The sequence below is a fragment of the Cricetulus griseus genome (genome assembly GCF_003668045.3).
Source record: "Cricetulus griseus strain 17A/GY chromosome 1 unlocalized genomic scaffold, alternate assembly CriGri-PICRH-1.0 chr1_1, whole genome shotgun sequence".
In the NCBI taxonomy this organism is placed as follows: Eukaryota; Metazoa; Chordata; class Mammalia; order Rodentia; family Cricetidae; genus Cricetulus; species Cricetulus griseus.
Window position 1 is genome coordinate 56,685,573 of NW_023276807.1, and position 13,168 is coordinate 56,698,740.

At 42.9% G+C, this 13,168-nt stretch overlaps 1 protein-coding gene across 3 annotated transcripts in view; it reads left to right on the forward strand.

The window, feature by feature from the left end:
* Window positions 1-11,365, forward strand: part of Rab11fip1 (RAB11 family interacting protein 1) — a 35,368-nt gene extending 24,003 nt beyond the window's left edge. For all 3 annotated transcript variants that reach the window (XM_027395387.2, XM_035453505.1, XM_027395388.2), the window contains one exon: window positions 11,146-11,365. In XM_027395387.2, the coding sequence (XP_027251188.1) occupies window positions 11,146-11,364 (219 nt within the window). In that variant the 3' untranslated portion in view covers window position 11,365. The remainder of the gene's footprint in view (window positions 1-11,145) is intronic.
* Window positions 11,366-13,168: the final 1,803 nt, after the last annotated feature.

Sequence of the window (13,168 nt, forward strand, 5' to 3'; positions counted from 1 at the left end):
GTATAAACTCTGAGGGCCCCCAGACTTTTCTTTAAATGGATAATTACATTTCCTTATAGTTATTTATTTCTCACTGAATTCTTTCTTGTCTCTAACAGCATCATTGTCACTGGCACTGTTGAGTATGGTGGTACTATTTTTGCTTATTTTTTTGTTTTATTTTGTTTTTCTTAAAGACAAGGTTTCTGTAGCTCAGGCTAGCCTAGAACTCACTGTGTAGCCCAGGCTGCCCTTAACTTATGGCAGTCCTCATGACTCAGCCTCCCGAGTGCTGGGGTTATGGACAGGTGCCACCACCATGTTTTTGGTTTTTGTTTCTTCGAGACAGGGTTTCTCTGTGTAGCCTTAGCTATCCCGGAACTCACTCTGTAGACCAAGCTGTTCTGGAAGTCACAGAGATCCACCTGCTCCTGCTTCCTGAGTGCTGGCATTAAAGGCGTGCACCCCACCCCTGACCGGCTTCTTTTCTATCTTTAGGCAAGAGTATAAAATTCTTGATACAGATGTACCGGGTTTTATCACTGTATTTCAACATAGTTTCCAATATTTAAAAAGTTGCAGAAACGGTACAAAGAACTCCTATAGACCATCATCTGGATTCACATTTGACCCGGTTTGCTTTGTCTCCTCCCGTTCCGTCCTCTCCCTCCTGCTCTTTCTCTGTGTACCACTGCGTGTATCGTTTTTGCTTTGTTTTTTAATCTGAACCATGGAAAAGTAAGTTGTATTCGTCATGTCCTTTTTTTACTTCTAGTTTTCTTGGGTGTGAATTATATGTGCGTCTCCAGGTGTTTGTGTGAGTGCGTGCATGTGTGTGTAGAGGCCAGAAGTTTAAGTTCGCTGAAGTCTGCCGTCTTCCTCTATAGCTTTTCACCTTTTTTCTTTTAAATCATTTCTTCATATAATATATTCTGATATATTTAATATAATATATCATGGTTTTCCCTCCCTCCTCTCCTCCCACATCCTCCCCACCTATTCAAATCGATGTTTTCTTTCTCTCTATATATAGAAAACATACAGGCCAGTAAAAACAAAACTAAACCCAGAATAAGAAGAAAAAGCATACACACAGAGAGAAACACAAGATACACAAAATTGAACCTATAAAAACACAAAATTGGAAACAGTATGCAAGCAAAAGTTGAGTAAGGTTAAAAAGAAAATCCCCAAACAAAGCAATATGAGACTAAAAAAAAAAAAAAAATCTACAAAAATACCATTGAGTTCTTTTTGTGTTGGCCATCTACTGCTGGGCATGGGGCTTGCCCTTAAGTGTGGTTTGTATACCCAGTGAGACTCCCTTGCAGAAACTAATTTTTCCTTTGCAAGTGGTTATCAATTGGAAATAGCTATTGATTAGGAATGGGGATTTGTGTCCACTTTCCTATCTCGGCACTGGGAGCCATCTGGCTTGAACCTATGCAGGCCCTGTGTATACTGCCACAGTCTCTTGAGTTTACTATGTGCATCAGTCCTATTGCATCTAGAAGGACTTGTTTCCGTGGTGGTCTCCATTCCCTCTTTCTGCCTCCTCTTCCAGAGTTCCCTGAGCCCTGAGGGGAGAGATTTGATAGAAACATTCCACTTTGGACTGAGTGTTCTAAGATCTCTCAGTCTTTTGTGTATTGTCCAGTTGCAGGTCTCTTTATTAGTTCCCATATCCTGCAGGAGGAAGCTTCTCTGATGATTGTGGAGTGACAAAGTTATCAATGGGTATAGTAGAATGTGGTTAGGAGTCATTGTGTTGCTATGCTCCTTTAGCAGTATTTGGTTTTCTCCTAGGTCCGTGGCCTATCTAGACTAAGGTTCTTGGCCCTTGTTCCATCTCCTGAAATGTTTTTTTAATCCAATCAGATAAGGGGTTGGTTATTCCCACAACTTCTGTGCCATTTTTTTTTTTTTTTAAGATGGGTCTCTTTACATTAGCTCTGATTGGCCTGGAATTCACTATGTAGAGCAGGCTAGCCTCAAACTCCCAAGTGCTGGGATTAAAGATGTGTGCCACCACTCCTGGTTTTTATGCCTGTATTACACCAGGATAGCTAGGCAGGCAGACTATCGTTGTAGATTGGAGGGTTTGTGGCTGGGTTGTTATTTTCCTTTCTCCTCTGGTAGCATGTAAGTACTTCCAGTACCATGAACTCTAGTCTGTAGGGGGGAAGGCTCTAGTTAGGCACCAGTGCAACTTCTCTGTGTTCAGTGAGTTATGTAGGTGTTGTCTTCAGCAATGGCGCTTCACATCAGTTTGTGGGGAGTAACCAATAACCTCTGCAATAGCCTGGGTTTGGGGGTGTTCATGGGTACCCTTTGCCCAATAACTTAATTAGATATAACTCATTTCTGGCATGAGAGATCTCACTTGGTGACGAGAGATGTCTAGCTGAGGCTTTGTCTCCCTTGTTATTTGGTGACTCCATTTATATCTCCTTCATGTATGTATATATTTTAAGAAACTTATGCTGTAGTAGGTTTCCACATGACTCAAGTGGCCTTTAGTGGTAGTTGTCTCTCCTGTATTCTCTCCTCTTTCCTTCCCCTATCCATTTAACCTTCCTGTTCCAATCACCCCATCCCCCATCTCTCCATAACTAGACATTCTATTGCACCTTCCTTGGGAGATCCTCCCCCCCCCCCAGCTTCCTATATATATATATATATATATATATATATATATATATATATATATATATATATATATCAAATTTGTCTTTTTAAGTCTGGGTTGCCTCACTCAGGATAATTTTTTCCTAGTCCATCATTTGCTTATGAATTTCATGACTTCAGTTTTTTAAACAGCTGAATAATATTCCATTGTATAAATGTGCCATATGTTCTTTTCATCCAATGATGGGCATCTAGGCTGTTTCCAATTTCTGGCTGCTGTGAATAGAACAGTAAGGAATGAGCAAGTGTCTCTGTGATAGGGTGATGAGTCCTTCGTGGATATGCCCAAGAGTGAAATAGCTGGATCTTGAGATCTATTCCCAGCTTCCTGAGGAACCGCTATACTGATTTCCATAGTGACTGTACAAGTTTGCACTTCCACCAGCAGTGAAGGAGTGTTCCCCTTACTCCGCAAGCTCAAAAGCATGAGCTGTCATTTGTTTTATCGATCGAGGCCATTCTGACTGGTCTAAGATGAAGTCTCAAAGTCATTTTATTTGCATTTTCCTGATAACTAATGATGCTGACCATTTAAGTGTTTCTCAGCCATTTGTATTTCATCTTTTGTGAAATGTTTAGTTCTGAACCCATTTTTAAATTTAGTTGTTTTCTTGTTGTCTAGTTTTTTGTTGTCGTTTGTTTGTATTGTTCTTTAGTGTTTTAGTTATTAACCCTCTGTTGGATATGTAACTGTTAAAGATCTTTTCCCATTATGTGACCTCTCACTTTGTCGGAATGGTGATTTCCTTTGTCATACAGAAGTTTTTCAGTTTCATGAAGTCCCATTTACTTATTTTTTGCAAGGGGGGCAGGTTTCGAGACAGGGTTTCTCTGTAGCTTTGGAAGCTGTCCTGGAACTAGCTCTTGTAGACCAGGCTGGTCTTGAACTCACAGAGATCTGCCTGCCTCTGCCTTTTGAGTGCTGGGATTAAAGGCGTGTGCCACCACTGCCCGGCTTGAGGTCCCATTTATTTATTGTAGTTCTTAGTCCCTATGCTATCTGTGTTGTGTTCAGAACATCTTTTCCTGTGCCAGTGAGTTCAAGACTAGTTGCCACTTTCTCTTTTATTCAGATTCAGGGTGTCTGGCTTTATGTTGAGGTTCTTGATTCATTTGTAGCTGAGTTTTGTGCAAAGTGATGATAAGTATGAATCTATAGACTTCTACATGCAGACATCCAGTTTGACCAGCACCATTTGTTGATGATGCTGGGTTTTGCTGTTTGTTTGTTTGTTTGTTTTCTGGTGTGCATTTCTGGCTTCTTTGTCAAAAATCAGTTTAGGTGTGTGGATATTAGATTTGGGTCTTGAATTTGATTCCATTGATGAACATTTCTGTTTTTATGCCAATACCATGCTGTTTCTATTATTGTAGCTCTATAGTATAATTTCAGGTGAAGATTGGTGAAACCTCCAGCAGTTCTTTTATTATTCAGGATTGTTTTAGATATCCTGGAATTTTTTTGTGTGTGTTACCATATGAAACTGATATTACCCTTTCTTTCAATTTTTGTGAAGGATTGTGTTGGGATTTTGATGGGAATTGCACTGAATCTATAGATTATTTTTGGTAGGATGAACCTTTTTACTGTTAATCCTACCAATCCCTACTAATCCATGAGCATGGGAGATCTTTCCATCCTCTGATGCCTTCTTTGATTTTTTTCTTCGGTGTCTTGAAGTTTCTATTACATAAGTCTTGATTAGAGTTACCCCACGATATATTTTTTGAGTTCTTTCTCAGTCTGTCATTTTGTGTGTGTGTGTGTGTGTGTGTGTGTGTGTGTGTGTGTGTGTGTGTGTGTAGGCTACTTTTTGTTTTTAAAACCTTGTATTTTTGGATATGGCATTTTACTAAACCTAGAGCTCACCGATCCAACTGAAGCCAGCGGCCATCAAACCCCAGGGACCCTCCTCTGTCTAACCCTCCAGCCCTGGGATCACAGGCACATGCAAGCACCCCTGGCTTTTTATGTGAACCAGGAATCCAAGCTCAAGTCCTCAGGGCAAGCATTTTACTGACTGACCTAGCTCCCCAGTCCCTCCTAAATTCTTGAGTGTATAACTCCTAAGAACAAAGGAATTCTTCAAATTCCAGAAGCTTACTGTTGAATTAACTGCTTTCTCATCCTCTGGCATGTATTTCATGGGTTGTCCCAACAAAGGGACAACCTTGTTCAGTTGTTTGTGCCACAATCCAGGCACCAGTCCTGCCCCTTATATATTGTCTGTGCATCTGTTTTTTTGTTTTTGATTTATTTATTTATTATGTATGCAGTGTTCTGTCTGCAAGTATGCCTGCCCACCCGAAGAGGGCACAGATCTCAGTATAGATGGTTGTGAGCCATCATGTTGTTTCTGGGAATTGAACTCAGGACCTCTGGAAGAGCAGCCAGTGCTCTTAACCTCTGAGCCATCTCTCCAGCCCCTGTCTATGCATCCTTTTCATTTTGGGATGACTTCTTGGCTTCAAATACTCACTTTTTTTTTTTTTTGGAGGGGGGTGGGTGCTGGGGGTAAAATCAAAGACTGTTTACTTACTAAGCATACATTCTATTAATGATCTGAGTCCCAATCCCTTTATGGTCTTAAAATAAGATTTAGAATATTGCCTTGTTGCAAAGCCCAGGCCTTTAACTCGCCTTGTAATGGCCAGAGATGTGTTCTCTCCCAAATATTTGGAGAGGGAGTTTCAGACTACTGCTGAGAACTGCACTTTTTGGTTTTTGATGCAGGGTGTGTAGCCCTGGATATCCTGAAAGAGCACGGTGGCCTTGAATTCACAGAGATCTGCCTAAGTGCTGGCATTAAAGGCATGTACCAACAAACACCTTTATAAAACAAATTATATATATATACAGTTTCTTAAGGGTTATTTTGTTTTGTTTTTTGAGATAGAGTCTCAGCATGTAGCCCTGGTAGACCAGACTGGCCTCAAACTCAAAGATCTCCTTACCCCTGCCTCCTGGTACTAGGATTAAAGGCATGCCACCATGCCCTGCTATTGTTTTTTTAATAAAAGGGTTTTGCCAGGCATGGAGAAAGGGGTATGAGGATCTCTGAATTTGAGAACAGCCAGGACTATACAGAGAAAGCCTGTCTTAAAAAAAAAAAAATCAAAATCAGATGTTCTACTTATATCCTCTCCCTTCTGAAAGATTTTCTTGTAGGTATGTGTGATACCATCTTTGGACATGCTAGGCCACACAATCCCAGCACTCAAAGGCATTTTTTTTTAAAGATTGTATTTTTATTATTGTTAAGATATTCGAGTCTATGTGGGTATAGGTACCCTCAGAAGCCATAACCATGGCTAGAGTTATAGGTGTTTGTGAGCCACCTCAAGTGGTTGCTGGGAACCAAACTCAAATCCTGCGGAAGAGCAGTTCATGCTCTTCACTGAACCATCTCTCCAGCCCTTGCAAACGTTTTTATATGCTTGATGATTGTTGCTGTCCTTGTACCTCTGTCACCAGGAGCTGGGTTAAGCATTCATTGGATTTTGGATCGGAGTCTTGAGTAAAAGTGGTTCAGCAGTGATAATTATTGCTGAAAACAACTTAGCATCGCCTAGCTCCGTCCTTGACCTCTTTCCTTGTAAAGTGGGCCAACAAGGCAACATTGCTTTCAGAGATGCCACTGTTGAAATTTTAAAAAACCAACAAAACAACAACAACGACAAAAATGGCTCCAGAGAAAGTCGCCCTGCAGCAGCTCACATGGAGGGATTGTTGTTGTTGTTGTTGTTTTGGGGGGTGGAGAATGGGAAAGGGAAGAAGGGGAGGGGGAAGACCATCTCTGAGGATATGAGCAGCAGGAGAGAAAAGGGGACGAAAGCAGAGAGAGAGAAGGAGAAGGAGGGAGGGCGATGGGAGGTGGACGGGGGCCCTTTTAAAAAGGAACACAGTGAATATGCACATAGTGTACCCTGTCAGAACCCCAAGGGCATACCATACAGATGCACGAATACTAACAATCACCAGTGACCAAACCATGTACCTACAATGGTTTAGCCCCGACACTTTGTACCTGGTGTAACTCCATTTACCTACTTGGTTTGCTGGTGTGATAGTTGTCAGTAGAAACAGCAACAATATCTCCCAGGAGGTTTGTTTGTTCATTTGTTAGTTTTTCTGCCAGAAAGGGTTTTTGTTTGTTTGTTTGTTTATTTTCCTGATATTTACTAGGAAGTTGAGCTACAGGACAACATAAAGATGACATAATGACGTGTAGCCATCTAGCAGTTTCCCCTTCCCACTTCCTGTTAGTGCAGGATGCTTTCTGACTCTCTGATTGTATTTGTTTTTATTTCATGTATATGAGTGTTTTGCCTGCATGTATGTATAGGCACATAAAGGTGGGCCTGGTACCCATGGAGGACAGTCAAGGGCACTAGGTCTCCTGGAACTAGAGTTAAAGATGGTTGTGAGCCACCCTGTGGGTGTTGGAAGCCAAACCCTGTAAGAGCAGATTCTCTTAAACTGCTGAGCCTGAGCTGATGCTCCAGCCCCTTGTCTGCCTGTCTGTCTGTCTATCTGTATCTGTCTATCTATTTATTTGTGATTGGTTGGCTGATTGACTTTACTGATGTATTAGGCATTGAGCCCATAGAGAAGCAAATGCCTCTTTTTCAGAAAGTAAGCAAGGCCCTTGATTTATTTCCCCTTCAACGTTCATTTAATCAAGGGTTTATCTCCTGGGACTGAGTAAGACCAAAGAGAGGCACCCTTTCTCAGTTTGCTTCATGACTCGTGTGCCCACTGCTGCCCTTGACCTGCCATAAATCTCTTGGTCTTGAACCCTCCCAGGTAAATATTCTAGGTAAATATAGAAAACACTTGAGAGACTGCTGTTGGCTTACTGGAGAATAGCAGATTTGTACTAAGCATACAGCAGCATTTGTAAAAATAACTTCAAAATAAGAGAGGTTGTGAAGGGAAAATCACACAGCTAAAGTAAATGAAAAAGCTAGTAGGGTCATTGCAACAATGTTTTCTGTTTGTTTTTTCCCCCCCTTGGCTGCTGTTTTAGGGCCTCCATCAAAAAGTCATTTTTGTGTGTTTGACAGTATCACAGGACAATATAATGTATTGTGATTATGTTCACCTCCTGGTACTCCAGCCCCAACCTGGCTTCTGCGGGTGCCCTTTTTCTTCCTGACTAATACTTCTCCTACCTTTTGTCCTGTCTTCCTATAAACTGCTGCTGCTGTGTATTCATGAGTGCAAGGCCCTCCTGTCCAGAAGACATTTTCACAAGGCTCCTTTTCCATCCTCTATCTCTTCCAGACTGGCCTCTGGGCACATACACTTGTGTACACAGATAATGCCCAGATACATATTTAAAATTCAAGCAAATCTTTTTAAAGAAATGTTGTATATGATTGTAAAGCTGAAAATAACATAAATATCTAGTAGTACAGCAATGGTTAAAATGTACTGGAATTAAATTTTTCTATTAAATCTATCTTGCATGAAGCCCTGGGGTTGATCCTCAATACCACATAAACTGGGTGTTGTAGTACCACGTGCTTGTAATCCCACCACAAGATCAGCAGTTCAAGACCTTCCTTGTTTGAGGTCAGTCTGAGCTACATGAGACCTTGTCTCAGAAAGAAGAGGAAGACAGCAAAGAGGAAAGAAAAGGGAAAGCCGGGTGTGGTGGCGCACACTCATATTCCCCAGAATTGAGTGGTGGGGGCAGAGGACCAGGAACTGCAGGCCAGCATGGGCTGCATGAGACCCCGTGTCGAAGAGAAGAGATGGAGAGGGACTGAGTTATGGATTTAATAACACCGGGCCTCACTCTTGCTAAACATATACATCGTCAACCAAGCTGTACACTCAACCACTAATTAGTACTTCTTGACAAAACATTTATATTGTAGAGGTGTAATCTAAAAACCTCAAGGGTATGTTTCTTTATGTGAAACATCAATAGACACCTTTTTTGGGTGTCCTCTGTGAAACAAGCAGCCCTAGCTGTTCTGTAGACCTGGCTGGCCTTGAACTCACAGAGATCCACTTGCTTCTGCCTCCAAAGGGCTGGGATTAAAGGCGTGCACCATCACTGCTCGGCTGGATATCTTTTTTATTATGACAAAACTCATGATATGAAGGCTTCCATCATACTTTTTTTTGAGACAGGGTCTTACTCTGTAGCCCTGACTGGCCTAGAACTCTTGATGTATACCAGGCTGGCCTCAAACTTCCTGAGACCTGTGTCTACTTTTGTGTCCTGAGTGCAGATTAAAGATGTGTGCCTCCATAGCCCAGCCTCATTTTAAACATAATTTAGTAGTGTTAAATGCATCCACATTGTTGTGTATCCAAGTCCAGAACACTTCTTAGACATAAAACTTTTTCATTGAATCTGATTTTTAGCTTCTTTTGTTTTTTGTTTTGCTTTGTTTGGGAGATAGTGTCTCACTGTAGCCAAGCTGGCTTCGTGATTCAGGCTAACCTCTTTTCTAAGTGCTGGGATTACAGGTGTGTGCCATCTTGCCCAATTCGAATCTAGTTTTGGAAGCCACACACAGAGTGCAGGGGTAGAGCACTTATGTATCGTGACCAAAAAAGGTCAAACCCCCCCCCCCCATATAGATGTCCTCAACAAATTCAAAGGACGAAAGCAGGGGTGAGGAAGGGAGAAATAGCCTGGCATCTGCATTATTCATGTGCCCCCTAATTTGGATTCATGCTTACTGTGTATGTGAAAACAGTGCTTGTTTTTCTTGTTTCTAAGCCAGCCAATGAAAGGAGAATTCCTCTGGATTCTTCTCCTTGGGCACTTTGCTCTCTGGATGGGGCAGGGAGGGGCTTCTGTGCTATTGTTGGACTATTACTGTTAGTTCAGGCTCCTGGCTCTGCTTGGAGATGGTAGGTTCTTGACTTATTGGTCTTCCTGGTAGAAGATAAAAGTGACAAAACCTGTTACTGCCCTGGAGTTCTGGGGGCAGAAATCACCTTGAGTTGTTCTGGAGTCTTGTTTCCTTGAATTTGTATATCTGAGGTGCAGATTGCCAGGCCCTTCCTTTTACTCCCTCCTAAGGCCTTGATGTGACTTGTTACTTCTTACTGAGTCTTTTGTCTCTCGCTTCCTTTTGGCCCAGAACTCTCAGGCTTGCAGTTAGAGTCTCCTTGGCCCAGATGATATATGCTCATTAAAAGCAACTGTTCCGGATACGTGCTCCCTTCAGAAACAGAAACAGTCAGTCCTTGGGTCAGGCCACTATGTACCCAGAGTGTGTGTACTCAGGTGACCTGTGAGGTCCATGGCCTGGTGGCACTTGGCTTTAGCTATACATGTTTTGAGAGTGTGGAGTAAGTTTTGGTAGAGTCTCAAATTGGGGTGCCTCAAGGTAGCAGACTGACTTCATTAGCTGGTACCCTACAGTGTAGGCAGGAGGGTGCTCCCCACATCTTCTTTCCACTCTGACTTGGGGCTTGTTCCAGCTCTGCATGTTGTATAACTCCAGGAACTTGAGAGATCAAGTGGTTCATCTACCTCAGCCCCCCAAGTGGCTGGGCTCCAGTGTGTGCACACTATGCCTGAGGCTTGCTGATTATGTGACTACTACTGCCATCTGACGTTGCTTTCTTCCTCCTTTCCCTCCTCCCCACCAAGCTCTCATTATATTCCTTCTTTTTTCCTTTTTTTAAATGTTTGTGGTTGTTTTGCTTGCATGTATATCTGTGTGTGTGTGTGTGTGTGTGTGTGTGTGTGTGTGTGTGTGTGTGTGTGTGTGTGCATGTGCGTGCAGTGCCAGAGGAAGCTAAAAAGACAGTGCTAGGTTTTTGGGAACTGGAGTTTCAGATGGTTAGGAGCTACCATATGGATGCTAGGAATTGAACCCTGGGTTTTCTGAAAGAGCAGCCAGTGCTCTTAACCACTGAGCCATCTCTCCAGCCCCCTTATTAAATTTCTTGAAAACATGTGCCCAGGTCAAGACCAGAGGTCTAGGAATTAAAAACCAAGGATAGTTCCTGGTTTTTAAATGCTGGTGATCAAACCCAGGGCCTTTACACATGCTAGCAAGTGTTCGACTGCTGAGCTACACCCAGGCCCCTGGTTTTTACATTTTTCAAAGGATCATAAAGCAAAAAGAAAATAAAAAGTAAGTAAAAATGCATGTAAGCAACCTTTACGCAGTCTACAAAGTCTGTGGTACTTTTTTTAGTCAGCAACCTGTTTTCAGCCCATGTTGAAAGTGGATTTCCAAGCCAGCTGTGATTGCATGAACCTTTAATCCCAATACCTGGAAGGCAGAGACAGGCGGATCTCCATGAGTTCATGGCCAGCCTGTTCTGTGTACACAGTGAGTTTCAGGTCAGCCAGGGCTACATAGAGAGACTCTGAAGAATAACAAAATGAGTGTTAGAGAGACTCCAATGGCTGCTGAAATTTCTTTGCATTCCTTTCAGAAGTCTGCTTTCTCTGCTGACTTGTAACTGTTTCCCTCTTCCTCCCCTCCCCACAGAAATACCAGCCCTCGGATCCTGCCTTTGCCTATGCACAGCTGACCCATGATGAGCTGATCCAGTTGGTCCTCAAACAGAAGGAAACCATCAGCAAGAAGGAGTTTCAGGTGCGGGAGCTGGAAGACTACATAGACAACCTGCTAGTCAGAGTCATGGAGGAGACCCCCAATATCCTCCGAGTGCCGACTCAGCTTGGCAAAAAGGCTGGAAAGATGTGAACCGCAGGAAGGAAATGGAGATATTTTGTGAGCTTGTTTCCACCAACTCTCAAGGTCAAAGGCATGGTCTTCATAGTAACCAGCACACAGGCTCTCATCACTGGGTGTGTGCATTGTCTATCAAGAGTTTATTCTCCTAGTTGAAACCAGGTTAATTATTACAATGAATCTTTTCTATACATTCCTAGCATTTTAATTTTAAATGCCACTGTGCCTTTAACTAAGTTGTAAATGTAAGATTTGACTCTGAGCCATCAATTCAGGAGGCACCATCGGAACTAATGTATTTTAACACTGGGGTTTTCGCCCTTTGATACGGAGATCATCAAGTGTGTATCCTCCATGAAGCCAGGCTTAGGGTGAGATCAGAAAGGGACTATACTATGGATACTGTTTCACCTCCTTTCTTGGCCTTCAAGCAGCTCAGGTGTGGCAGATTCTAAATATTTTTGTCTTGTGAACTTCTCAGACTCAAGGATTGTTTTGGTAGGGTTTTTGTTTAGGGGGCATTGGTCTGTTTTCCAGATAGGCTGTTGTATAGCCTAGGCTGCTCTTGAACTCACTGTATAGCTGAGACTAGCCTTCTTCTGATTTTCCTGCCCCCACTTCCCAAGTGTTGGGATTACTGCTGTGTTGATGCCTCTTGCCTGGAGCACAACTGTTTACGAAAACCTCTGAGCATGCTTCTTAGACTTGGAACAAATTGTCTCTTTCAGGTCCTTCTGCCTTTTAGCTTTAAAAATATGATTTGTGGGTGGGGAGATACAGCTTAGAGGGTAAAGGGCTTGCACTGCAAACATGAGAATCTGTATTTGCATTCTCGGCACCCATGCAAAAGAGCCAACAGTAGTGGCAGGTGCCTGGGTGGGGGTGGTGAGTGGGCTCAGAGGGATGAAGGCGGGCAGAGACTGGCAAAGCCCAGCGGCTCACTGGCCAGCCGTTCTAGCTGAAACAGGGAACTCTGGATTCAGTGAGGGACCCTGTCTTAATAAGCCTCTGCCTACCTTAAGCCTCTGCCCTTCATATGATCCCACATAGGTGAATACACCCCACATATGTACATATGCACACATACGAAGACATGCCACCACACCCACAGGCACATATCCACACTGCTTTTTAGATCCATAGGGCCATCTCCTGAAGACATGAAGGAATTAAAGAGGCACTTTTCAGACTGGCTCATCAGTTAAGAGCACTGGCTGCTTTTTTAGAGGGACCCAGGTTCAATTCCCAGCACCTGAATGGTAACTCACAACTTTCTGTAACTCCAGTTCCAGGGGATCCAACACCCTCACAAACGTACATGCAGGCAAAACACCAATGGCACATTTTTTTTTTTTAAAAAAAGTCACTTTTCTTTTAAGTAGGGAAAAATGGTCAGAGTCCCGCCTCTCAAGCTAACAGGGTTCTGTTGTTGGCGAGAGGACTAAGCAATGCAGATACTTCAGCCTTTCTGTGAGGTAGAAAATGACTTTAGGAAGGGTCCCTTGGCCATGTGCCATTTGCTTGTCTTATTGGCTTTCCTGACAATGTTCATGGAAGGGAGTAGCCAGAGTCCACCAATTCCTCAAGATGAAGGATCCTTGGGCTAGGGCTGGGCAAGTGCTCAGTGGTATCGAGCACTGCCATCCCCACCCCACACTTGCTTTTTGATTGCTACTTCCTGATTTGGGGGGAGTTTTGTTGTTGCTGCTATTTTGAGACAGGATCTCACTGGCTTCAAACTTTCATCCCTCTTGCCTTATCTTTCCAAATACTGGGATCATGGGTATGTGTCGTCATGCCTGGTAGATTGCTGTAT